Source organism: Plasmodium coatneyi, chromosome 14 (assembly GCF_001680005.1).
Source record: "Plasmodium coatneyi strain Hackeri chromosome 14, complete sequence".
NCBI classification, from domain to species: domain Eukaryota; phylum Apicomplexa; class Aconoidasida; order Haemosporida; family Plasmodiidae; genus Plasmodium; species Plasmodium coatneyi.
The window spans coordinates 1,682,806-1,709,752 of NC_033569.1; the positions used below are offsets into that span (position 1 = coordinate 1,682,806).

The 26,947-nt window shown below is 37.4% G+C and overlaps 4 protein-coding genes across 4 annotated transcripts; 2 read left to right on the forward strand and 2 right to left on the reverse strand.

Annotated features, from left to right (window-relative positions):
* Window positions 1-2,461: 2,461 nt before the first annotated feature.
* Window positions 2,462-6,373, forward strand: PCOAH_00054850 (Uncharacterized protein; the record flags this gene model as incomplete). The annotated part of the gene is made up of 9 exons (XM_020062265.1): window positions 2,462-2,683; window positions 2,941-3,034; window positions 3,202-3,281; window positions 3,446-4,133; window positions 4,617-4,692; window positions 4,909-5,042; window positions 5,183-5,256; window positions 5,408-5,478; window positions 5,626-6,373. 9 exons carry the CDS (start codon window positions 2,462-2,464, stop codon window positions 6,371-6,373), a joined length of 2,187 nt encoding a protein of 728 aa, XP_019917532.1.
* Window positions 6,374-6,566: 193 nt separating this feature from the next.
* PCOAH_00054860 (Uncharacterized protein) lies at window positions 6,567-7,827 on the reverse strand (the record flags this gene model as incomplete). The annotated part of the gene is made up of 4 exons (XM_020062266.1): window positions 6,567-6,788; window positions 6,932-7,032; window positions 7,218-7,333; window positions 7,552-7,827. The coding sequence occupies 4 exons, from the start codon at window positions 7,577-7,579 to the stop codon at window positions 6,707-6,709; spliced, it is 327 nt and encodes a 108-aa protein (XP_019917840.1).
* A 502-nt stretch (window positions 7,828-8,329) lies between these two features.
* Window positions 8,330-11,054, reverse strand: PCOAH_00054870 (Uncharacterized protein; the record flags this gene model as incomplete). The annotated part of the gene is made up of 8 exons (XM_020062267.1): window positions 8,330-8,365; window positions 9,071-9,138; window positions 9,393-9,490; window positions 9,664-9,842; window positions 9,939-9,976; window positions 10,115-10,154; window positions 10,283-10,368; window positions 10,698-11,054. 8 exons carry the CDS (start codon window positions 10,801-10,803, stop codon window positions 8,330-8,332), a joined length of 651 nt encoding a protein of 216 aa, XP_019917718.1.
* Window positions 11,055-14,521: 3,467 nt separating this feature from the next.
* On the forward strand, window positions 14,522-20,194 carry PCOAH_00054880 (Uncharacterized protein; the record flags this gene model as incomplete). The annotated part of the gene is made up of 1 exon (XM_020062268.1): window positions 14,522-20,194. The coding sequence occupies one exon, from the start codon at window positions 14,522-14,524 to the stop codon at window positions 20,192-20,194; it is 5,673 nt and encodes a 1,890-aa protein (XP_019917602.1).
* Window positions 20,195-26,947: the final 6,753 nt, after the last annotated feature.

The window sequence follows — 26,947 nt, forward strand, 5'->3', positions numbered from 1 at the left end:
AAAATGAACCAATGGAAATAATTTGCAACAAAATAGGTGAGGCAAAATAGGAAAAAAAAAAAAAAAAACACAAGTACGCGAATATACACATGTGCCTACACGCGCAGGCAACTTTTCAATTGTGAGCCTTACAAACACTGACGAAAGGGGATGCTCCTCTAGGCGAATAAAATTTGTCTACTCATAGTGGACCGCTCAAAATGACGATCATGTGCTGGTAATTGCAAGCTGAATTTTTTTTTTTTCTAGAACTAATGTACAAATGAAATTTTAAAAAAGTAAAACATCGCAACCAAGTCGATACACCGCAATGAGCGTGCACTGAAAATGGCAAAAAAAAAAAAAAAAAAAAAATAGTTTATCCCTCTTTGGGCTTTTCACGCATTGTTTCTGTTCCCGTCCTTTTTTGTTTCTGCTTTTTTTTTTTCAACAGCATTTAAAATTGAGGAGCCTTTATGCGCTTAATTTCGCGCAGTTCTGTTCGTTTTTTACAGTTTTACCAGATTTCCCACTTTAGCACTCCGAAGTTTAATCACCTACGTATGTGCAAAAAAAGGGACACGCAGACACACAGGTAGAGGACTTTCTTTTTCCCTTTTCAACACTATTCCTTTCTCACAACGCGGTGGAATGCAGCCGAGTAGAAAAAAGTGAACGCAATTTTATTGCATACACTTAGCCATTGCTTGTCCCGTTTGGGATGCCGAAAAAATTTGCAAAATTGTGTAGTCCCACGTACGCGTCGGCGTGTGTGTAATGAATAGAGTTGTGAGGACAGGAGGGGAAAAACCACTTAACCCTCTGCCTTTTAATCAGATAAAGCACATTTTGGTATGCAAATTTCTGCCCCTGGTGGAGTTAAACGGTGGTAGCGAAAGCAGTCAGAACAACCGAGCGGAAAGAACACCGGGGGAAAAAACGGAAGAGCCGTAAAAATGTGAGAAAAGAATTAAGCTAAGACGAAGTGACCAATTTATTGATTAAAGGGCTATTTTTAGTTCCACATTCCCTTATCGATCTACCAATCATTGTACTGTCTTATTAGAAAAATGCTATTTGTAGGAAAAGGTGTCAAATTCTGCAGGCGTGTAGGCATGTTTGAGATTTTTTTTTTTTTCTGTTCCCCCTATTTTATAGTAAAAGTTCAATTTATTTTTTACCAACTTGTTTTGCTTTACCTACACGTAACGGTAGACATGAGTAAATGCATCCCATTTCTGCCTTTATGCGTAGCCGCGGCTTTTCTTTGTATTTTTTCCTCTTTTCGACGAGGTTATTTTTACACAACGCTGCGAACATTTTATAATTCTAAAAAATGGAAAAAAAAAAAAAAAAAAAACTTAACAAAAAGTAACCGCGAGGCGTAAAGAATTTGAACATAGCAGAATAAAAAGGTGTAAAAAAAGGAAAAAAAGGATAAAAAAAAGAAGAATAAACAGACGTTACGTTAAGGTGCAGTTCGGTGCGCAGCTATTCCTAGATTACAATTTTAAAGAGACAGGAACAAAACAGATTAACAAAATTGTATTTTCGCCCTCTGCACTGTTAGCGAATTATGAAGTCGCAAAAATGCGGAAAAACTGGGAAAAAATAAAAAAAAAGGATATATATGTGTATATATATGCACATGTATACATGCGCGTACATTCCCAATTTACACAAATTATAGGATTCCAAAAAAAAGGGTAATGGTCACTCTGAGCGAATTGCACTTCTGCAGGTTGCCTTCATAAGTGAAAAAAAATGGAGGACACCAGAATAAAGAAAAAGTGCCCATTCCAGTTGGAACATGTTTTAAGTCTGGCGCCACGCTGACTCATTTTAAGTGAACATCCTATCATGAAGCTTTTTACTGTCACATGAATGAATGAGTGAATGAATAAACAGACAAATATTTTTATATATACAACATATGTCTAAATACACGCTTTAAAAAAAATTTTTTTTTTCACAAATGGCAATTTTATAGACAGTGTTTGCAACACTGTTAAGTGGACATATTCTTCCTTTACATTTTTTCGCTCATCCCCCAGCTTTTTTTTTAACCTTTTGGAAGGACACTCTTTTTTAAAAAAAATTAATGACTGGGTCATGCAAAATTTAGTACACACTTTTTGCACGTCTTCATGTGGTGAAAATTAAATTTTTAACTTTTTCTATGGTGTATACTTCTTTCTTTTTTCCTGCGTTAAGATTGCTTCTTGGGGGTCACAACTAATCAGTGACATCACCATACCGCGTCGCACTACTCTTACCCTTTAAAGCCGTTTTAAAGTTCCCCCTTGGTGGGTGCGCGGACATGTCACTAAATGAGTTACGACTCGACCAAAATTAGTTTTAATTCTTTTCAAGTAAATTTTTTTAAAGCTATCGTTAAAGTTAGGCGTAATAACGAGGAGACCAGACGGACCTTTGAGGAGGGCGCCAACACAGTATGCAACAACATAATCAATAGAACAAAATGGCTTGCATAAATCAAGGCGAACCAATAACTCCTAAAGTGAAATTCAGGACAGTGCAAAAAATTAAAACGCAAAAATACATTTCCGACCAGGCATACTTAATCCCAGAGAATGGTGGCACTGCTGTGTATTTGAGTTATGAGCTAAATAGGACACTCGAAAATATTTTTAATAAGTATTCTATAAATGGATACATGGGTGTTAACGAGTTTGTTAAAATGGTAGGCAAGGAGGGGGAGGAGGAAAGTTCATAAAATAATCTTCTACCTTCCGCATCCACGCTAGGGGTGCTCAACAATATCAAATCATGTAGTACTTATGGGGTTACACATATGTGTGTATGTATACATGTGCGTGATATTTTTCTCATCCCATTTACATCACGCCTTTGTATTTATAATTTTAGCGTTTCCTATTCCCTCCGCCTGAGACACACCTGACGTGTGAATCACATTTTATTTTTTCTCCCTCTTTACAGTGCTACGAATACAACTTGCTGCCGAAAAATAGGAACAAAAATATTTTGTACTACATTTTTAAGTCGTCCAAGCCGTCCGACGTAGACTACATAGGTACACACAAACGTGAAGGAGTGACTTAAGGCTATTAACGTCATGCCTTGTTGCTACCAACGGAGCATGCACGGGGGAAAGGAGATGTTTTCCCCTTAGATGTATCCCTTCCCTATCATTCATGTGTGCGTTTTTTCATATATTTGTCCCTCCCTCGTCTGTCACAGAATATAGGTTCTTCTTCCAACTACTGCAAAAACTGAGTGGGTACTTATTTCGCAAATTAATCATGACCGAACAGGAAAAGGTATATCCAGATTTGTGCGTTACAAATGGTGGTCGCCAGGGAGGGGGGAAAAAAGGTGGCACACTTGGTGTGGTTGCTAAGTGGCTGCTTATTACGCACGTGCGAAGAAAACGCATAAAATATGATCACACATCTATATGCACCCCTGTATCCTTGCTTGACAGCTGAACGTGCTAATCAAACACCTGACTTCCTTATGCAACTCCAAGATAAGCTCACACAAAGAGAAGTACAGTGTAGGCATACAAGTTTCTGTGAGGAAAGAAAACAAAGGCACCAACGCCATTTGCGATATGGTAGACCAGTGCTGTGACACATCAGTAGAAGTAAAAAATGTGGCCACAGCGATGGACGCAGCAGACACGCCATGGGAAAGGCAAATTAATCAAACAAGTGAATTGCAAAAGGGAAGCGGTGACGTGCCAGATGAAACTAACAATACGAGCACCTCACCCACACAAAAAATTACCACCTCGGACGAACAAGAAATAAAGGAAAGAATAAAAGAAATTGAAAAATTAAACTTCCACAAAGAAGACATTAACAAAAGGTTAAAGGAAGAAATAAATAATGCCTTAAATATCATAGAAGAGAAAAATAAGGTAATCGAAAATATGAACAAAAATAATGTACAACAACTGGAGGCAGAAAGAGTAAAAATTATTCACCTGAAAAATGAAATCCAGAAATTGCAAAATGAAAAAGGTGTGGTGGATTTAAGGAAGAGGAGTACGTCTCACTCAAGTTGTAAAAACGGGGAGGAAGAGCCAACCCACAGGGACGACATAACCACTGCAGACATGCAACATATGAAGTGGAAAACTTTGGACAATGAATACTTAAAGTTAAAAAGTAAGTCTTTTAAAAAATGTGCTCATTGGGGGCTAATAATAGAGGGGTGTACTTAACTTGGCGCCCGAAACCATTGCATAATGATTCGGGGGAGGGGAGAGAGGAGAGGTGACCGTTGTTAACCATAAGGGGACACATATAAAACTGCATGCATCTGCATGTAAACATCCATCTGCACGCACATGTGTTCAAGTCGGTTATCCGAAAAAAACGTCACAGGAATGATATCCACATTGACCTGAACCACTAGGAGTAGTCCAATTCGGAAAGAAAAAAACAAAAAATATATTTTTTCCCCGGAATGTGATAACAATAGGGCAGATATAACACTCCACCAAAACGTTGTAAACGTAGCATGTCACTTTGTCCTTTGTGCATCCCCGACAGATGCATTCAGCTCCCTATTGCTCCTTTTCGTTTTGTTTTCCTGCACAAGATAGCATAATTCTTCGCCCCACCGCCTTTTTTTTTCGCAAAATACAGGACTTCTAGTGCTTCCTGGGGAAGAAGAGGCAGCGCTGATCAAAGTTTTCTCCACATATAGCACCTACTGCGGCGAGTAAAAATGAAAAATGGGAAAGAAACGCACGTCAGGACATGTCATGCGTGCACACATTCTACACACTACGATTCTATATCAGCGGAATATTTAAAATCGTCATTTTTCGTGGACTTGTGCCTATCTAGAAAGGCGTTTTTAATTTAAAAATGAAAGAAAAAAAAAAACATTCTATCTTCTTCATCGACGTAACATCTCCCCACCCTCATGTTGCAGAACGGCAGAGTATGTAATGAGCAAAAGGCTCTGTGCTAATTTTTTGGCGACCTACTATTTGCTTCGAAAGAATGGGGAAAGCACAGCGCAGGAGGACTTAGATGTGAGGACAGCGGAAATCTTGTTCACCGAAGGTAATTGCCCATGGACACGCTTAACATAATCGAAACATCGTGGTGACACCAAATTGGGTTACTATGTCGAGTACTGACTACGTGAAATTACACCCTTTAGTAGAAGATGATACATATTTGCCGACCTTTCCTCTTCTCAGTTTTGTATAAACGGGCTCATGTAGAAAAGACCAACGTGGGCGAGGGCGTACTGACCTACTTTTACTTCAAACTGGTAAGGATGGCCCAGAGAATGTGTAATACGGCAGCACAGGACGCAGGTGCTTTGATACACTTCGATGTGTTTATCCTACGCGCGATGAAATATCGCCAGTGAAGAAAACAAAATTGAGCTAAACGAAATGAAATAAATTCCCCTTTTGCAGTTCCTCAGCAGATTAGGGAAACACCTGTACCCGCAGTTGGAAGAAAGGGAGGGGTTCCTAGAAATTGTATTGTAATATACCATTTTTTGAGGCATAGACTTTGTGTGAATGTTGTAACTCGTGTTAGACGTACTTATCAGCTGAAATGCACATATGATTACAAGTCACTTGTGTAATGCTTTATTTTTTCTTTTTTTTGGGAATATCCCCTTTCATAGAAATTACATACTAGTTATGAAGCGAAATGAAGACTTCAAAAATTGGAAGAAGAAAAGCATAAAGATAAAGAAGAAAAACAGAATAAGAATAGCCTGTTCAGACGACTTGAACCTGTTCGGGGAAGACATCGTGGGAGGATACACGAGCAGTGAAAAAGGAACGACATGCGATAAATTGAAGAAGAAAAAGGAGAAGGCTGAGCAGAATACTGAGAGCAACACGAATAAGTTGCTGTCTGCAAATGCAAGAATCGGAAATTCTCACACAGACCTGTCATTTGAATATATCGAATCGAATGAAACGAAGAAGAAGGTCAACAAAACTCGCGAAAGCAGCACAAAAAAAAAACGTGAAGAAGCGGTTAACCATAATGCCGCTAATGGTAATACTAATGGAAGTACTAACCGCACCACAAGTGGTAAGAGTAACTTTTTAAAAAGCAAACTAATCTACAATAACTTAATCCATTATGATGGAGTCAGTAAGGAGGAGCGCAGCTCTTTAGACTCAGTTCAATCGGATGACCTTACCCTCGCGTCCAAAAAAAAAAACGCCGTCATGCAACCTTTAAGAATGAAGCATAACTTGAATTTATCGAAAAGACATTTCCGAAATGTTACGTCTTCCAACATGAAGCGAAATAGCAGTTTGAAGAATATGTTTCCCCTGTACGACATTGAGGGAGAACTGTGGCACTCTACGTCAGAGAGGAAAAAAACATTTCTGCCCCAATTTGGCCTTGGGTAACTCAACCTTTGCCCTTTCGCTTTATCATCATCGTTAGGAGGGCGTAGGCATACGCAGAATCATGTGTATTTGCGGGAGTGCCAACATAGGATGAATGGGAACAAAATATATCTGGACGTGTATATATCTAGACCCACGTGCACAAAAAAAAAGCGACAATTAAAAAGAACTCGTTTATAAAAAAAACATGCTTGTTATAATTTTAAAAAAATCAGCAAAGTTAAAGGGGCATGTACGAATGGTAACGAAAAAAAAAAAAAAAAAAACATACGGTGGGGGAAAAAAAAAACAACGCGTATGGTATGGTGCAGGGTGAGCCTACGAAGAACAGAATCAAATTTCGAACTTGCTGAGCTGTCTTTTGTTAAGGTTCTTTTGCTGAAGCCATGCCATGCCCGACGTCATCACGACCATTCTAAGGAGGGAAAAGAACATATAATAAGGGATGAACACTCCGCAATGCAGTGTTGAGATCACCCAAAGTTGCACACACCAGACAGGGGTAAGCACTAATCAGGGTGTCGCTTCTCTTTCAAAGTGATTCGTAAAAAGACTTACATTATCGTCGGCAGTATCGATATGATATTTATTTCTCCGTTCCGCGCGGTTAGGAATATTGAAATCAGCACGAAAATGACAACAAAAATAATTTCGATGACCTGCAGGGAGGGCACAAAAAAAAAAAAAAAAGGGGTGATGTGAAGCAAATGTACACGTACATATGCAAACATGTACGTGTCTGAATATGCATGTGATGGTGCTTGAAGATTAGATCTTTTGCTGGAGCCATGCAGAAATGCTCAAGTGGAACATTTTTTATCCCTTTCGAAGCGTCCCAACAAACCTTGAAAAATATTCCAAGGAGAATTCCTAATAAGCATAGAACGAGAATTCCTTCCAGGTCTCCAGAGTAAGTTTCATTTATATTAAATTTGTGAATCATCGAAGGGTCCTTCGGTTCTGCATAAAACAGGGGGGGAAGTGTTTTGATAATTAACGCAGGCAACGGAGGAAACGTTAAAATATGTCATCCTAAGCTGTGTGACCCTCTACAGATTAATCACAGTTAACGATGGCAGAGAGGATCAGATCTGTTGCTTCCCCCGAGCAATGAATTGCCTAATGTATCCATTCAGTAAAAAGAAGCGACGGTAGAAGTACTGTTAAATATAGCGTACCAGCTGGGGTTACAACATTAAGAGGCATTTTGACTCATGTCCGTTTTAAGTAATGGGAGGTATCCTCTTGGCGTTATATTCAAGCAGTATGTCAAAAAAATGAGACTTCGTAATGAGAAATTTTGGGGGAAATAAGGATATAGGCGTACAGGAAAAAGGGGGACATTCTCCTTTGCTAGTACGAAAGATAATTTTTTAAAAGTTAACTAATAACCTTTGCAATTCGTGAGAAAATTAATGTATCATATTAATACATAATACAGTTCTTAACAACGCGAGAAATAATCGCGTAAAAAAAAAAAAAAAAAAAAAAATGTTGCGAAAAATGGGCAGCGTTATTTATGCGTGATCTATTTAAGCCCGCCCGTGGGGAAGTCGGCAGGGGAAGAAACCATGCATACGCGTAAGCAACAAGCGTTCATACATATATACAAACGTCCAAACATTCGTGGATAATCACACTTTGCGCATATGCTTACTTGCGCGCAGTGCTCAGAACAGGTTTTCAAAACTTCGGTTGAACTTTTTGCCAGAAAAAGTTTTAACATAAAAACAAAAAAAGCGACTTGTCCAAAAATACGCTTCTTTAAACGAGCCAATATAGAAGTTGCCACGGCGCATTTCCGTGTAGGCACAATCCGAATGGCTACAATGATTTACATAAATATTACACACATTTTTTTTTTTTTTTAAGTATGTCCTTTGGCATCACCCCTCCAAAGTGGCAATTAACACGTTTGAAGTTCTTCCACGAAATTTGGGAAGACCCTTTTTATCGCTAATTTATTAATCGCAATTTTTTTATTTTTTGATTCTACGGGGGGAAGGAAAAAAAAAAAAAATTAACCATGTGTAATGATGCCCCATAATTAAGCCATACCTTTGCTTTGCCCTGAAGTACATTTCATAGCATACCAAAACGCGCCTCTTCTGGTTTAAGAAAGTTCGTTCATCCTTAAGCCTTTTTGTGTTTTTCTGCATTGTGGAGGGGTACGCGTAAGTGCAGACATGTGTAGGTATTAGCATGCATAGGCACGGATGCACCGCCGTTACAACTGTGTGTATCACTCCGCATGTGTGTTAGGTGCACATGGTTGGAATGGTCATCACACTCTCGCTGCAGTGCTGAAAACATATTTTTTCCATTTCATATGTATATTAAATTGTCGATGGTTATTTTACGTCTTCCCGTGTGGATGCACCGAGTGATATTTCCTCCAGAGCTTCGCTAATGAGATTTATCCTGGAGGTGCACTTGAGAAAATATACACGTACACATAATGTGCATATGAAACTGAGCACCCGCATGCTACATGATGTGGTAACAAACATTCGGTCTCAACTTTGCTAGTGGATCATTTGAAGAAACAGGCATAAGCGTGAAAACAGAACTGGGTGTGTGGTCCCAAATGTGTATTTTTGTTGAGTTTTTTTTTTTTTTTTTTCTTTGCACTACAACGCTATTGCTAAGAAGTTGGTACTAATTTAGCGTCATTTTGGAATTCTTTTAAGGACCTACCTTTTCCACCATTTTTTCCGCGATGACTAGCTCTTTAACGGCCTCTGCCTTATTCTTGCTTCTAATTTCTGTAGGAAGAAGTTTTTAACAAGTGCATCAGTCAGAAGGTACGTCACCATTTTGCGTCGGAGCAACCGAGAAGAGAATGATGGAAATAACAAACGAATGGTGAATAATAAATGTTAGCTGAACATTCGAATCATCTACTGTGCACACACATGCATTTGCACCGTTGCAGGGGGAATCAAAAAATTACGTTAGTCTCATCTGCTTTTATTGCAACAAATGATATGTGGTGTAGGAAGAGGTTAAGTAACTCTACCTGCCAATTTCGCAAAATGGGAAACTCTTAATAGTAAAGGCTTCGTGTGTTTAATGTCCCCCTTCAAATGCTTATATTTCTCGTAGTAAAATAATTCCCTTCATATAGGGGGCATAGGAATTATTTTATTTTATTTTTTTTTTTGCATTTCTCCAAAAAAGGGATTCAAGAAATGTGAAGCGCGAAAGGTGGGCATAAACCGTTACACTAGTTTTTAACGCTTTAATGGAAAATCGCATCATTTTAAGTCTTCCCTTTTTTCTCTGCTTACTGTCTGGTTAGGGGCTGAGGAAGGACTAGTATAACTGGTGGCGAATACTTCCTTTCTCTTTTCGTTTCCTTCTCTTCGCTGTTTAGAAGCAAATTCAAAACATTTTCGTCGTTTGCATTTATAATTTCTGATTCGGTTTTAACTCCGTGCTCGCTGGGGTTTTCTTGTCCTAGCAGCGTCTGCAGCGGTGCGGGGAAATAGAATTGTCACCATGGTCACGATATTACCGTCGTTGCCGTTAATTAGTATATATATATTTTTTTTCCTTTTATTACATGTTTGTTCTCAGCAATAATGCGCAGTAGCTCCTCCGCTATTAGGAAAAAGGTGAACGTGAAGGAAAGGATAAAGTAAGGATGAAGATGCATTTAACGATTTGTGCAGATGGTCTCCTCATAAATTGTACAAAAAAATGCAACTCTTTTTACGGGTGTGCAATATGAAGCCCTACCGGTGGCGACAACATTGTGGTACTCGCTCTGCTTTGCACCCTGCCAAGTTGAACGTTGAAAATTTTCTCGATGAATAATGCTCCCTTTTTGCCACACTCATTTCGGATGAGAAATGTGTTTTCACCATTTGGCCAAACGGCCTAACACAGTTTGTCTAAAATACTTACCCCCAAATCGGCACCATCCCCTCTGCGCGAAGCGTCATTTACAGTGTGGGGTTTGTTAACAGCTACGAAAACCTTCGGGGGAAAGGCTAAGTGTAGGGAGGATAATTGGGTGTCTGTTGTGGAGGGACATATAAAAATGATGGAACCATAAACGCAGCAGCTGCGGGGGATGGGAAATTGTTTTGCGCATGATGATTAGGGAACGGTTTGTATTAGCGCTTTAGATTTTGCCACTTTGCCGGTTTTCCAATTTTCTAATTTCACAAAATTTCGTTAATTCCCCTACTGTCCGCAACATCAGGCACCCAACTTTGCCCTCTAGCGTGAACTGATAATAGCAACTAAAGTAAAATCGCAGCAACGGGGAAGACAACTATTTAGAGGTGCTTAGGCAGCACTGATTATGGTCACTTACTCCAGTCCCTCGGGTGCAGCCCCTTCGCACTTTGCTCACCAGTTTGAGCGAAAAGGGTCTCAAAAGAGAAGAAAAAAAAGAGAAGCAGAAGAAAAGCACGGTTCATTTTTTCTTTTAAAAAGTGGAATAATTCGCACAATGGACAGAGAAAGTTAAAAAGGGTATGAATAAAAAACTGAATACACAAAAATAATTATTTACTTATGCAACAAGATTTAATGGATCCCACCAAAGGTGTGCATTAAACGGGTTAGTGTTTCATGATAATTTCACACTGATAATTATTTTTGCAAACATTACTGTGTTGTGTAGGAAGCCGAAAAGAATTTGTTCTTTCCTGTAATGGGGGCTAATAATAAATGCACCTTAATCAGAGCAAAGGCTTCTTAAATCTTTAGTAAAACCTTTTAGGCTTGTTTGCCAATGTGGTCATTTTTTAGCCATTCTGCCTGTTCTATAATTTTTTTTCTTCCCCCCCTTCCAATAACCCGTGGTGTGTATGTACATGAAAAAGAGCAAGTAAGAAAATCGGGCAGAGTTAAGAACGACCGAATCGTCTATACTTCTCAAAATTTTTACTAAATAGTGACAGTTACTACTATTCTTTGTCATAGATTGCAACTTGCGTGATGGTTCCTTTCTATGCATTCATTAAAAAAAAAAATTACAGTGTAACAAGTATGACCACTATTCTTTTGTGAAAATGGAATAATATACATAAATATATGTGTGTATTTCTCCTGTCGCACATGTGCACAGGAAAACGTTGCACATTTCAGATTTGAAGGGGTAAGTGAATAATGGGACACACTAATTCTTTGTGTGCAAACATTCCCCCTATTACGCCTAACAAAATGGCACTTCTCAAAGGTGCGCACTTGTTCTATACATGGGGGTGGACATGAGTACACATTAGACACAAATATTCATAACGGGCTACTTGTAAAATATGCAGTTCTTTTTTTTTTTTTTGGATACATATTCATTTTTCTGTTAAAGTGACGTGTCATAATTGTTTGCCTACCACTTGGGCAATTTTTACGGGTGCAGATTAACCCAATGCAGTTAATCTGGCTCATTGGAGGATGGAAAAAATGGGGTATACATATGCATACCTATGTTTTCTCAGCTTCGTACAGGCTATCCACCTGCCTTCGAAGGGAAGAAAAAAACTCCCTTTCTCGTAATTTTATAATGATAATTTGGACAGCAAATTGTGCGCAAGGAAAGAAACGCCCTTCTATGTAGCCTTAAAATTACCCCCTCTTAATTTTTACCCACCGCAATATGTGCACAGAACCGAGGATGGGAGAAGTGCTCAAAAGTGTATTCAATTTTTAAGAATGCATGTACATTCGCAAAAAAAAAAAAAAAATCTTCTACACAACAATGGCGTAATAATTAATTTACCTCAAAAAATTACATTGGTATAAATTATGGAGGAATGGTGCCAGTAATATATGCTATATTTTTTTTTTTTTATAAGCCTGTTGCGAGTTATTGCCCCATTATTAATTACCTTCAATGTGTGAGGTCGCTTTGATGGTGTAGTAGGAATAATTCCCACCGCGTTCTCTCAAGTGTAAAATGTTAACATTTCCTTTTTTTTTCTCACAAATATGTGTGCAACTTGGAGACCCCAATCCACCACCTCCTCCAGATTGTTATTTTTCTCTATCGAAAAAGCCTAGCCCTATTTTTTTTCACGACAAATTGTTAAATAAACCGAACTAACATACCAAAGGGAAATTAGTTAAGGCCAGTTCGATCTATGCGTGAAATATAGAAGAGGAAAAAAAAAAAAAAAAAAAATACACAGTTGTTCAAAATTGCTATTTTTTTTTTTTTTTTTTTTTTCCTCCGCTCACCTTTTTTATTAAAGCTATTTATAATATTCCTTGCCCACGCTTTGCCTTAATGTGCCGGAATGCAGATTGGTGAGGAACTATCTCCAAAAGGAGTGGGAAAAAAAAATACATGTATATATGCATATATATACACATGTATAAAGAGAATGTAAATATTTTTGAGGCAAAATATCCCGAATTGCTACACTCGTGTGAACATAAAACTTCACGTACAATCATGCAATTTTTCGTTTGCCCTTATGATGCATAAGAAGGCAAACGCCAAATGCAGCACTATGCTTGACTTATGCATATGCGCGAACGGTTACACACACGTGTATGTTTACACTATGCTTCCCTTTGTACAGTACACCTGCAACTACTCACATTCGCGAACGTTTTAAACCCAAAGCAACGGGAACATCCCCCAAAATAAGTGCAGTGTGTTCCTCTATTTATTAAAAAAATACATTGAGGCAAAAAATATCTCATTTGACGCACAACATAAAGTGTATTTACGCGTGTATGTAGCACAAGACTGCATATCATCTACTGCTTAAAAATAATGGACACCTCGAATTTTTAATTAAATTGTTTATAAATTTGTTTCCCTCTTTTGTTACACGTGCTTGCTTAGCGCGCGTTACGCTTTTCCATTTACAGTGTACAAAATAGGCTGCATGCCCCAAACGACCCCCCACGTACGTACAGGTGAACGAACGTTTGTGCGAACGTTCCACTATGCAAATACACGTGCACATAATTACAGCAAGGTGTATTGAAGCATATTTCTACTGATCACATGTTGATGCAATTCGTGTATCTCTCCCCCCAATAACCACAACCATAACCATCTACCACCGTTTTCACGTCCCACCAGATGTGTCAATATATATCCCCAAATGTTCTTCATGCAATCGAAACAGATTCACCACGTTTCTTGTAACTCTTTTACATTTCTCTCATGAACGTTATGCAAGAATTGTATAAAATTTGAGTTCAAAAAAGAATAATGTTTTTTTCTCATTTTTTCATTTTCGTATCACATCACACATTTATCAGCACCTTTTTTATTTTATTTTTTGCTCTTTTTCCACATTTCCTAATTCGCAACTAGGAATTAATTAAAATAAACCTCCTGTGTGTCCCTAAATATGTTTATACAGCGAGTACTAACGTATGTAGCTATTTGCTAATACAACCATTTTTGCTCCCCCTTTTAATTAATTTGTTTTCCTACTTCTGTGTATGCCTCATCGTACGTTCATGTAACGTGTCACGCATTCACAAAAAGGTGATAGGTGTTTGGGATATTATCCTTTTCGCATTTGCTCAGTCACCTCGCGGGGATAGAGTACTTCACATTCTCAGCATTTTTATCCTGCTGCATCTCCTTCGCGATTATTCCTTAAGTAATTTTTTTTTTTTTTTTCTTCCAATGGGAATGCGAGTGTCATCTCCCATCCAGCCCCTACCTCCTTTCATTTGAATGAAAAGAATTGTTTGTGTCCTCAAATATTTATGTAAACGAGTGCCAGATAGAAACCCCCCTCTCTCCCATGCAAAAAATATGTTCGAGACAGAACCCAGACTTATTCAGCATGAAAGATCTTGGGTGAGAAGATTGTCTCATTTTGCATTTGAGAGGGGTTTAATTAAATATTATACTCTTATCAACCTTCATTTTTTCTTGTTCAGAAGTGGATAATTAAGTGGTTTACCCCATAAATGATAACCTACCTTTTTATTATTTTTGCGTTACGAGTGTGTGTGCCGCGAGGGGGTTAAAGCTAGACCATAGTTGCTACCGGAAGAAGAAGCACGTACCCCTGGTTATCGCACACAGAGGCATATGCACATGTGCGTAGAATGTATGCATGTGTGAAAGGTAGCCTAACGAGTTTAGCCCTTTCGCTACTCTACTTTTTCTTCCTTCTTCAATCACCCCATCTGCATCCACTCCTGGTATATACCAACATGAATATCTCCCCAATAAAGTACGAATCGAAAATCCTGAACAACCTGGCCAGCATGCTAAAGCTTAGCGAAAAAACAGACAAAGAAATATGGAACGAAATAAAGGAAGAAAAGGAACATATCCAGTTCGAGATTGATGAAGACATAAAGAAGGTCATCGATGTGAACAAAATTAACTGTACCTGTGAAGAATCAAAAAAAAAAATCGAAGAATATAAAGGGAAGAAGTTTGAATATTATTACAATGTGGAAACATATGGAGTGGATTTTTTCCTAGACATATGCAATGCTCTAGGTAGGTCTAACTACAAGCCATTCCTATCAGAGGAAGGGAAAAAAGAAGTTATGAATGGATTAAGAATTAGAAGAAATTCGAATTTGTATAGGTATGTCTCCTTTTTTTTAAGTAAAGAAAGACTAAATAAGGAAAGACTAAATGATGGAAAAACACCGGAACAGATATTCCACTGTTTTAGGTGCCTAAAGAGTGTACTACACATATATGTGGATGATCAAAATAATCGGAAGAGGAAAATGTATCTACAGGATAACATGTATATCACAGAAGAAATGGAAGAGAAAATGGAAAACGACATACTTAGGGAGAACCAGAAAAATAATAATGTGAATCCTCCCAACGTTAGGGACGGAGTAATAAGCGTCAGCAAATACAAAGCCAAGTTAGCTTCCATAACTAGGAAGTCAAATGAAAAAATTATGAAAACTATTATGGAGCATTCGAGGGATATGCAGAAGGGAAGAAATGGCAGAGAATTCCTTTCCCGTAGTGGCACCCAACATATAGGTAAAGACTCCTCCATTAACGGGGATAACCACTCCAGTAGTCATCACGAAAAACTGAACAAAAGTAACTCCTTCGAGGACAACAAGCATTACAAAACATCAGGCTTTTTCGAAAAACACGAATTAAATCATTTTAGCGACTCCGTCAATGATTTTTCCAATGACGGAGAAGCAGAAAGTACACACAAAAATGCGCATAGTAAAAAAATGACAAACTTGAAAAATAGCCCCGTGACAAATAATTTAATACAAAAGAACGCACCGGGGGGAAACTTATTTCTCACCAAGAACAGGGAAAGAGAACGGCGGAAGGCGCAAACCAGCACGAGAAAAAAACACAGTTCCAGTTCAAGTAAAAAATCGGGTTCAGTCAAGAAAAATGACCCAGGTGATATGGTCACCTCGGTCGATATGGGAGTGGACGGGGTGGCCCTGCCGGGGGGTGATCCCAACGGGGGCAGTAAACCCGATGTGGATGGTGCCCAATGTGACAACGCCCCAACAGATGAACCTGCATTCGAAGTGATGACGCAGCGGAATGAATCTCCCCATGAGTTGATTCAAAGTGAAGCCGTGCAACACGCCAAATGGGATAAAAAGTTAAATGCAGAAGGGGAACGGGGCAGCTTATTAACAGAGCACACGATAAGCCCAGTCGAAACGAAGATATCCACCGGGGAAGACGAAGTAAACTCGAAAGAAGTCGTGTCGGATGAAGCTGACAAGGAGAGTTATCAATATGACGTCTATCAAAAAACGTCCCTCGTGAAAAATGCATCCAACGGGGAAGAGAACTATGACTTCGACGGAAGCGATGATGCGTCCTACTCCACGGATGATTCGAATTATAAAAGGTACATGACGAGGAGGAGAACAAAACTGCTGCAGGAAGGAAAAATAGTCATCGATTTGAATATTCTAAACGGAAATGCAATCAACGCATGGGAAAAGAAGGAAAAGGAAGAAGAAATTGAGGAAAAATACAAAGAGAGATGTCAAGAAAAGAACCAAGAAAGGATCAGAATGGTTACAATAAGAAAAAACTTAGAAGAGAAAAAAATGTTTTTATGCAAAATAGAAGAGGTAGCAAAAAGGAGAAATAAAAGACATGTTAAAACGCAAGTATTGTCGAAAGACTCAAAAATTGAGAGAGCTTATTTTAGTCATAAAATGAAAAAATTCTACAATTCAAAGTCCGGGTATTTTGGTTGTGGTTGGTCTAACAACAGAACCCAGTGGACTCCATTTATCCATGCCCCCTTTTTTGATAACCGCTATAATAATACTATATATAAAAATAGGAATAAAAAAATGTATGAAGAAATATACGACACTTTGTTACATGGGAGGATCCACCCGGCTGTTAGAATTGTCGAATTGAAGGACCACAAACATCCTGTGAGATTGTCCACTCCCCACCATGAAGATTGCTATTCAGTCGTTTACACGGGGGAAAAAATCCTCGCATCGGATGATCGGGTCATTTTTGGAGAATACACTGGTTATGTGGCGAACAACAGGGAGCTGTCACAGGACAAACACCAGTACATGTTCGCCCTATCCTTCAGCAAGAAAGTTTTTAACGATAGAAAGAATGTCGTTTTTATTAATGAGATTGAGTCGGACGAGGAGGGTGTGCTGAAAGGGGGCAACTTCCACGGGGGACATGCTAATGGCAACATGACCCATCGTGATAGCAGCAACTGTAGCGAATATGCAACCAATCCGAGCAGCGAAGGAACCTATTTAAATGATGAGCAAAATTTTCAAGAAGCAGCTCATACGAACGGTGATATAAATGCAAAGCGTAGAGGAAGTCCCACCCCCAATTTGACTACACAATGTGAAAAATCGACCCAGAGTTACACCAAAGAGATGAAGAAATCTAAGGGGATGAATAATAAGATTATCCTGCCAGATAATTACACATACGCTGTTGACTCATCCTACATGTTCAACGAAATGTCACTAGTTAATCATTACAAAACATGTGCCATTTTTAACAATTACGATTTTAGGATAAATGCGGAGTGGCAATTGGTTTACCTTGATGGCTGGCCACACATTATTCTTACCTCCATCCCAGGAGTAGAAATAAATACAGGGGAAGAACTTTTCGCGGACTTTGGCTTTGAATGGTTCGAAAGGGTTAACGATATCTGTCTGAATGATTTTATTAAAAATAGCTATGCATACAGATTAAGCAAGTTAAATCTTTGTATAGAAAAAAAATTCAATGGAATAGATGACATAGTGGAGGAGTACAACTTGATGAAAAATCACACCACGTGCAATATATGCATGCACAGCGTCAACACAGATAGTAGTAACGGCTTTATTACCTGTTCCGGTTGTAACCATATCTATCACCTAACATGTGTGCAAAAATTAAATGCAGAAGTGAACGAGAATTACGATTGGTTCTGCGCAAGTTGTGTCAAATTCTGCATCAATGTGCTGAACCAGGAAGAATTCTTATCCTATCTAGAAATGGAAAACCACAAACAATTGGTCGACCATTTTGGTGATATGTGTGTGGAAAATTCTAGCAAGTTATCCAGGTTGTTATCCCCACAGGTAGACGATACCCCCTTATGTCACACCGACGGGAAGGACACAACAGAAGTCACTACCTATCCTAACTGTACTAAACAGTATGACAAGATACGGAAATTACTACGTTGTAGGGAAAATATTATCGACCTGGTGAAGAATAAAGAGGTAATTAACTCCTACTTAGAGAACACCGAAAAGGAAATGAACTATCTAGATAACGCTCAAAAGGGGGAAGATTTATCCTTTAAGAAAGACGAAATGAAGTGTCTGCTGCAAAACAGCTTTGAACTCCACCTTCTTGTTGAGTATAAAAAAAAAATCGATGATTTACTCGTAAGCAGGGAAAAGGTAGACACATTCTTCAATGACGAAAAGGCCAAAAAGACCATGCAGTTGAGAAAACGAACCATAAACTACCTGCTAGAAAATAGGAAATGTATAGAAAAGCTGGTCGACTCGATGGAACGAGGTATTCCCATTGTGTTTGCACACAAGGAGGAGGTCCACCCTTCGGAAGAGGACACTACATTGAGGGGGCTGAAGGAGGAATTCCAGCAGGAGCATAACCTCGCAATGGTGAAATATGACCCATGTTTTAGTAGGGAGAAAAGTCCCGATTCAGGCACTAACGAACACACGAATGGGAGCATTTCCAACTCGTACGAAAAGATTTTGTATAACAAGTCGAACGATGTCATGAATAATTTAAGAGAAATAAGAAATGGTACCCCCTTTCGCGGTATAAAAAGCGATGCACTAAACTGTCCCACATCCAGCAGCAGTAACACGGGTAGCAGCAAAAATCTCTGCTTCAATAATATGATGAAGTTGAGCAAAAAGATCTTAGGATTCCCTTTGTTAACAGATTTCGAAAAAGGAATGAACACCAACCAGCCGTGTCTTCCCCTGAGCGATCACCTAAAAAGGCTCTCTGTGTGCACCGTTTGTTATAGCAAGCATAATGACTTGGCTAAGGCCATTATATGTAGAGTTACCAAGATGCATTTTGAGCCTAACTACAATGACGGGTTGAGTGAAGAAGACATGTTTAAGACGTCCAGCGAATGCATCCAGTCAATCATTCGCGAATTGGCCAACACGATAAAGGAATACCGAAAGAGGGAGCTGGGCGGGGCCTACGTACAGGAGGTGGAGCTCAGCGGGAATAGCAACTTTGGAAGCTGCAGCATCGGCAGTTGTAGCAGTCCTGGCGAGATCAACACTAACAGCGTGGGAGCTCCATTAGCTAACCACCATAACGATATCCACGCAGAAGCTCATTCACCCAGTTCCGTCCCTAGTAGGACAGAAATAGTGGAACCAGTCAGTTCCAGCATAAAACTTCTACCGCAGAAAGCATTTTATGAGATGATGAGCGACCCTCCATGTATTGACAGGCGCCAAGGGGATACAAACAACCCCCTTCAGAATAATACGCCTCCCTTGTTATTGGAAAGCAGCATGAGTTATACGGACGATTATACGTGTACGAGGGGGAAGATGAATTCCATGCAGGGTAAACGTCCTCATGAAGAAGATGACAAAGGTAGCAAAAAGAAGAAATCGAAACTTTGTAGGAAGCAGTCTAACAACGTGATCGGTGAAGAAAATGAAGATTCCTTTAAAGGGGGAACGGATAAATGGGAAAATACGGACAAAAGGAAAACACATCAAAGGGGAAGATACGGTGGTAGTTACACAGATCAGAACCCACGCAGTGATCCTTGTGTTAACCGGCATGCCGAGCAGTACGCGCACCGCAGCAAAGGTGAGAACCAGAAGGGGGATAAAAATCAAATATATTTTGCAGGCGAAAATTTGGACGATACGAAGGAGGCGTCGAATGACCAAAAGGGGAAGTATGTCACTTCGGAAAATATTTCCAAAGCTAGTAATTTCATTCCTCTCATGGGAGTTCAGCTTGGGAAAACAAAAATTCAGAGGGAATTTACAAATGGAACATATGTAGGGACAGTTATGGAGCAAATAAAGGACCAAAATGGCAGTCCATTTTTCGTTGTTACGTATGATGATGGGGATACAGAATGGATGACGCCGTGCTTCCTATTTCAAGAATTGCTAAAGCAGTCAACAAACAGTGTGGAATATCCCTTAGCGACCACGTTTAAGGAGGTATTCAACCCTGAATTTAAAAAGGACTTAAAATTAAACAATTGTTCCTTCGAATTAAAAATTGAAAGACGAAAGAGGAAAAGCAATTGTGAAAGTGCTAGCAACAATAACAGTGTCAGCAAAAGACAGAAACATGCACAGGAGGAAAATTCCACAAAGAAGAAGAAGCAACAATTTTGACATTACACAGTGTTGCGCGTGTGGCGTGTTGGCCGTTACTTACGCGGCTCATATGGCAGGGCGCAATAGCACGGATATTTTGAGAGGTGTAAAGATCAAAGCAGGCTAAAAAAGCCGAAAATTCGTTTTAAAAATCGTACACTTGGAGCATATCATTTTGTAGGAAGATATGATTTTAATAATTATTTTTCACTCATAGTGTATTTTTTTTTTTTTTTTTCGATTGTTCATATTTGTTTTTTTTTCCTGTCCCACTCTCCCCCCCCTCTTTTCTTTTTTTTTCGTACATTCCAAGAATTTACTATCATAGCCCTACCCAAAAAAGGGACAAATTTGAATTATAGACTCACGCCAAAATGACATTTTTATATGAATTAACAAGCTAAAGGCGTGGGAGAAATTCTACACATAATACACATTACGCAAAGTACGCGCATGATGACGTAGCAGGGCTAAGATATGGACTTAAAAAAAAATACGTTTTTGCGAAAAAGAAATAGAGATTCTTTCGCATTTTTTGAGGAATAAAAAAATTGGTAAAAAATTCCTGAAACTTTTTGAAAATGCGTTTAAAGTCTTTTTAAAGCGTTTTTAAAATATTTGCGATTTATTCCACTTTTTTCTTACCTAAAGAAAGCGAAAAAAAAGTGAATTGTTCTCAACAATGTGTAGAACAAAAAGCTCGTAATTTGCGTATGCGGAACGCTTATCACGGCAACGTATGGTTGTGCATTTTGGGAAGGCAAAAATTGACGGTTATCCTTTTTTCTTTTCCATTTAAATGGTCCTTTGAAAAAATGTTTTATTTTATTATGTTCTTTTTTAATTTTTTTTACTACTATATTATGCGCTATATTCATTGCACAACTTAATGTTGCTAATATGTTTTTTCTTCTTTTTTTAAAAATAAGCTGCTGAATTAAGCGTATTACTATTTTTACCGGAATTTTTTTTTTTTTCAATTTTCACTTAATCCCAGAGGGGGTGCATATCACTTGTTACAATTTAAAATCCCGCCCTAACAGGTTATCGGCATACGAGCACCCACTTGTTGGAATGAAAACAAATAAAATCGTAAAAGTCGCAGAGCACACATTCTTAATTTGTTTGTACATATATTCATGCATTCGATCTGTTTTCATAACTGAAACGTTTCCAATGTACATTTTGCGGAATTCTTTTTTCCCCTTTTTCGTGAAAAACCAAACCACTATGGTGGAAAGTATACCAAATGATAATACTTCGCAAAAACTAACTTACATGAAATGAAATGTTGCCCAAAGTTGTTCATTCGAATTGTTACCAAATTAAGAAGGGGAAACGTTCTCTTTTATTTCGCACCAATTGGCGAAACCTCATGTCTTTTCCTCCTTTTATGCGCAATGAGGGGAAAAAGTGCATGGTGAATGTGGCGAACTCAGAGCATTTGGCGAAATTTGAAAAAGTGACGAATTAAAATTAATTTTTGCGCTAACGGATGGAGGAAATTAATCAATTGTGCATTCACACATTGGCAATTTTGGCGAACTTTGCATTTAAGTTTCTGCAAAGTAAATCATTTTGCATTTCTAAATTACTATTTTGTAATTAATTTTATTCTTCTCAATTTTGCATTTAGCGTTATGCAAAATTCATCCTTTCCGCCTTTTTCGTGCATTTTCGCATTACGTTTATTTCTCCTCATATATTTTCCCCCCTCCCGCCGCGCATTAACGCATTTTGCCCCGTTTCACGCAATTATGCCTAATTTTCCATCATTTCCATTTTTTTTCACTCTTTAACCAAAATTGCTATTTTCGCGTCTGTCCTGTGTAACGCATAAAATTGTTTACACAATTGTCTGTCCGATATGGAAAGTGAAAAAATAAAACAAAAATAAACAAATGAACAAGGAAGGAAAACAAAACGAATGTTTAAGTAGCAATTTCATTTCCGCTCCTCACTGCATTTTTTTTTTGGATAAATTTACGCAACATAATTTTTCCCAGTTTTCACTTGCCACTGAGAATTGTCGCTCCAATATTTATTACTTTTTTTCTCATTTTCGCAATTTTTAATTTAATGATTATGAATGGAAAAATAACTGCCGCTGTGGTGGCCATTACACAATTGTGCACATTTATGGGGATTATCCACCTTGGCAATGCTCCCAATTCGGTTATTTTTCCCAACTTTGATACAATTGTGTATTTGATTATTATTTTCATAATCCCCACTTCGGCAATATATTGGCAGTGTTAGTAGGGTTTGCGGTGTGCACTATTGATCTTTTAATGAGCATTATCCCCATGTTGGCATTACTAGCACGCTCCCCATACTAATAAAGCTGCAGTAGTATGATTTTAAGTGCTTTCATGTGTCCCTTTTAAAAATTAGCTCAGTGCTTTACTCCACCTTACTTACTATATAATGTTGTGTTTTTTTTTTTTTTTTTCTTTCATATCTCGACTCTCAGCCAAATAACATTTTGTGCACACTACAATTTGTTTTTTTAAAAAAAAAATTACAAACATTGTAAACGTAATTTTTCTTACCCTTTTGAAGATTTGCCATGGGAATTCCTATATCTTTCTGTGGTGCATTTCCCAGTGCGAGCAGTATATGTGTGGCGTTTGGCCCGTTTGATATACATGGAAAAAAAAAAAAAAAAAAAAGAAATGGGAATGAAAGCAGCAGGAAAAAAAGAAAATTATATTATATTTTTTACTTAACCAAATAAATTAAGCAAACATCGTAAATTTTACTTTGTTAAACGAATGAAAACGTTTTTGAGTTAAAAAAAAATTGTCAAACATTAAATATATGTTCATTTATTTATTAAATTATATATATATATTTTTTGTAAATATGAGTGCCGTATTATCTGGTGGTTGTGGAAATTTTGTAAATTACTTAGAAGTAGAATTTTTTTTATTTTTCATTTTGTAAAAAATGTTTATATAAATTTTTTCTTTTTCTCTTCCTACTTTTTACTTGTTTTATTCATTTTGTAACGTATTGTATTATTTTATTATACCAAAAAATGTAATTAGAAACGGCGAATTGCATTTTTAATAAATGGAAACACTTTTTTCCCCCTGCGTTAAATAAAAGTGGAAAAATATCGTTACAAAAAAACGGGTGTTGTTAGAAACGTGTGTATAGTTTTTGTGTACGAATTAGTAAATGTGCCACGATGAATATATAATTGTTCTAAGTAGGATAAATAAACTAAGTGCATAAAAGAATTAGCCGCATGAAATAGTATAAGCGAATTAATTGCACTATATGCTTCTTTCACGTCGTTCTTTTTTATTATTCGTTTTTTTTTGTTGCTTTAGTCGCATAATTAACTCTTGCCCCCGCCTTTCTTCCTGCGCAACACGCTTTATGGGGAAAACATAAAATAATTATTATTACATCTTCCAGAGAAGAACAAATGTGACTTAACAACCTTTTTTATTTTCATTTCTTCCCCGTTGTAGAACGGGGGGTGCGGGAAACATATTGGAACTGCAAGAGAGAGAAAAAAAAAAAATTACCCTATTGGATTAAACTAAAAACAAAAAAATGGGCTCCAAATAGTTCTAATTTTAACTTAGATTATTTAAAAATGTTCTAGAAAAAAAAAAAAAAAAAGAAAAGAAAGAGGAGAAAAAAGGAATCTGATTTCTTTTCTTTTTTTTTTCTTTGTTTATATTTAATTCTATATCTATTTTAAAGGAAGTAATACCACCTTTCATACGTTTTATGTGTTATTTAAATGTGCAGTTCCAGGGAATTGCAAAACGCCGGAACGAATTTGTTTACAGTGCATATGTTTATTTTCTGTGTCCTTGCAAAAGGGTAATATATATTCTATGCGTGTACAAGAATATATGTGGTGCGAGAGTACGTTATAGAATTTTTAGAAAGTACGTGAAAATATAAGTTTATATTCGCAAACATGTGTTCACTCTTCACGAAGGTACATGCTTTCTCTGCGCACATGTAAGTGTACAATTGAGCGATTGGCGTACTTACGTAGACTTCTTCCCGTTTCCCCATTTAAACAACCTCAACTGGGTTCTTTTCTTTAAACCACTTAGAATTAAAATTCGTAGTGCACAATATATATCCTTTTTTAAGTGAAAAAAAAAATAAAAAAATGAGTGGGAGCTGGTGCCTCGAAGTGACTGACAAAGTAAATGCAACCTAGCACACGTGAGAAAAATGGCGAAAAAAATGACATAATAATGCAAAGTATGCAAGGTACGACAAACTCTATTGCAGAGTGTAGCAAAATAGAATAAAAAAATGGTGCCACGACAGCATTTTGCAAAAAGGCAATAGATCATTTTTTTTCCTGAAGCGTTTTTTTTTAAATTGCAGTTCTATCATATGCGCAGGGTATGGCGGGGGTTACCCATTTGCATTCGTACTATTTTAAAATTTTTTATTCTACCAAATACGACTTATGAACTACTAATTTTCTAATTTTACCTATTTAGTTTGCACTTTTCTTCTTGTTATATAGATGAAGAAAAATAGGGGAAAAAATTGACTGGTAGGCATTATATATGTGTTTGCATACGTAAATGTATAAACCATTTGAGCATTTCTCAAATAAAAGAATAAATGAACATATGAAAAAAATAAAAAAAAGAACTAATTCTTTTACCCTTATTTTTGTAAATTAGTTGTGCATATTTATCTTATTTGTGCATAGTTATCCATCTTTATGTGTATATGATGCGTATGTAGTAAAATATCCCCCCACATGTGCCATTTTGAGAATGCGTGAAAAGGAGAAAAAAACAATTCCAGTTAGTGTAACTGCATGATTTAACGGGATAGTTATCCTTCACATGTATTTTTGTCACCTATTTCACGACACAATTTAGTATCCTGTGCACCTGCCTTACAACAAAAATTAGCAACTTTTTACACTACATTTTGGGAACCCTGATAAAGCAATTTTGTACCGATTGCATCCCCACTGTGTGACAGTTGCGTAGCAGTGGGACGATATATTTTTTACACGAACGTAACCTTACAGGCGTTACCGTGGAGGCATGACTGTACTGATATGGCCCTGCTGACATGACCTGAATGAAACATAACCATGTTAATTGTAGCATTCGAGGAAGAAAGTTGTATTATTTGAAATTTTCACCCACAGTAAATATTACAACGAAAAAATAAGGATCAATAATTTTTATGATCTTTATGGAAGGACCAGAGCTGGGCGGGGAACGAAACCGAAAAGAGGTTGGATCACGCTTATAATACAAATTTATATGCACATTTGTACGTATGTTTGTGTTTGCGCCTTTACATGCCTTTATGTACCTTCAGGTACCCTTATGTGCCTTTAAGTACTCTCTCACGGAAACGTTTGTGTAAACTTTTTCAATTTTTTTTCTTTTTCCTAATGACAAAACTGCATTTCATGGCGATAGGTCCTTTTTAATAAGTAAATTTTTCATTTTGCCGAAAGAAAGAAACCCATTTGTGCCAATAGATTAATTTTACCTATTTCATACAATTACTATTTTTTTTTTTTTTTTTTTTCTTTACTGTTTATTTTTTATTAATTTACACAAGAAAAGCAATTTTACTAGATTAAAGAGAGGAAGATACAAAGAAACCAAGTTTCGAACATATATTCGAATACATATTGATGATGTACTTGTGTACATATACATACAATCTTCCGTACGTACATTCGTACGTTCCTGTTTGTACTATGCGCTTATTCGCAATGCATACACACTACATGTAGTACATACATGAACCATATAGCACGAGCGCATAAGTCGTTCGCCTCGTGCGTACGTATCAGTATGTGTCACTCGGCACTACAGTACGGTTTAATAGTATTGCTTACGAGTTAAACATTACGCTTGGTGGTTAGCAGGAAACGCGCGTCTCGTTTCCCACCTGTACACATCCGTATGTTCTTGTGTACACCTCTCTGCACTTTTACAAGGGGGATATATGGTATGCGAACTTTTCTCACGCATACGGTTTGTGCTTGTACATATTCACATATACACATGTATACTACCGTCCTGTACAACCGTATGTGTACGCGCGCCTCCATTCCTAAGCAAGCCTCCACACATGTGTACACCTCACACTTATGCAAAAGGTCGTGTTGCGTACTTTTTTTCACGCGAAGCAAGTTGTGACACGTGTTGCCATCCCTCACTGTGACATATATGCCGGAGCGGGTTGTGCCGCGTATTGCCACACGATGCAACGCACATTTACAAGTATATAAATTTTTAAACATTTCCATAAATAAATATTTATATATATTTATGCATATATATATTTTACACTCGTACACCTGTCCGTATATATATATATATATACTTACGTACACATATATACACCTTTACGCATTACGCGCCAGAAATATATATATTGACAGAAAAAAAACTATGCGATTATCCTTGTATGTACTGGATATATTTATGACGCATTTTAATATATATTTTTATATATTTATAATTTATATATAAACGCGTAAATATTAATATATTGCAAAAATTGGATTAAATATTTTTTCGTGGAAAAATACAAATTCCTTTTTTTCAAATGTATTTTTTTTTTTTTTTTTCACATGGGAAGTATTAGTAAAAAAAAAAAAAAAGCACATATATATTTTACAGAAGAAATAATTACAACACAGATTATATTTTTAGGAAACAAAATATAAATACTATTTCATATTTCTATTCTGACGAATGTGTTAGTTTAATTTAATTTTTTTTTTCTTTTTTGAAA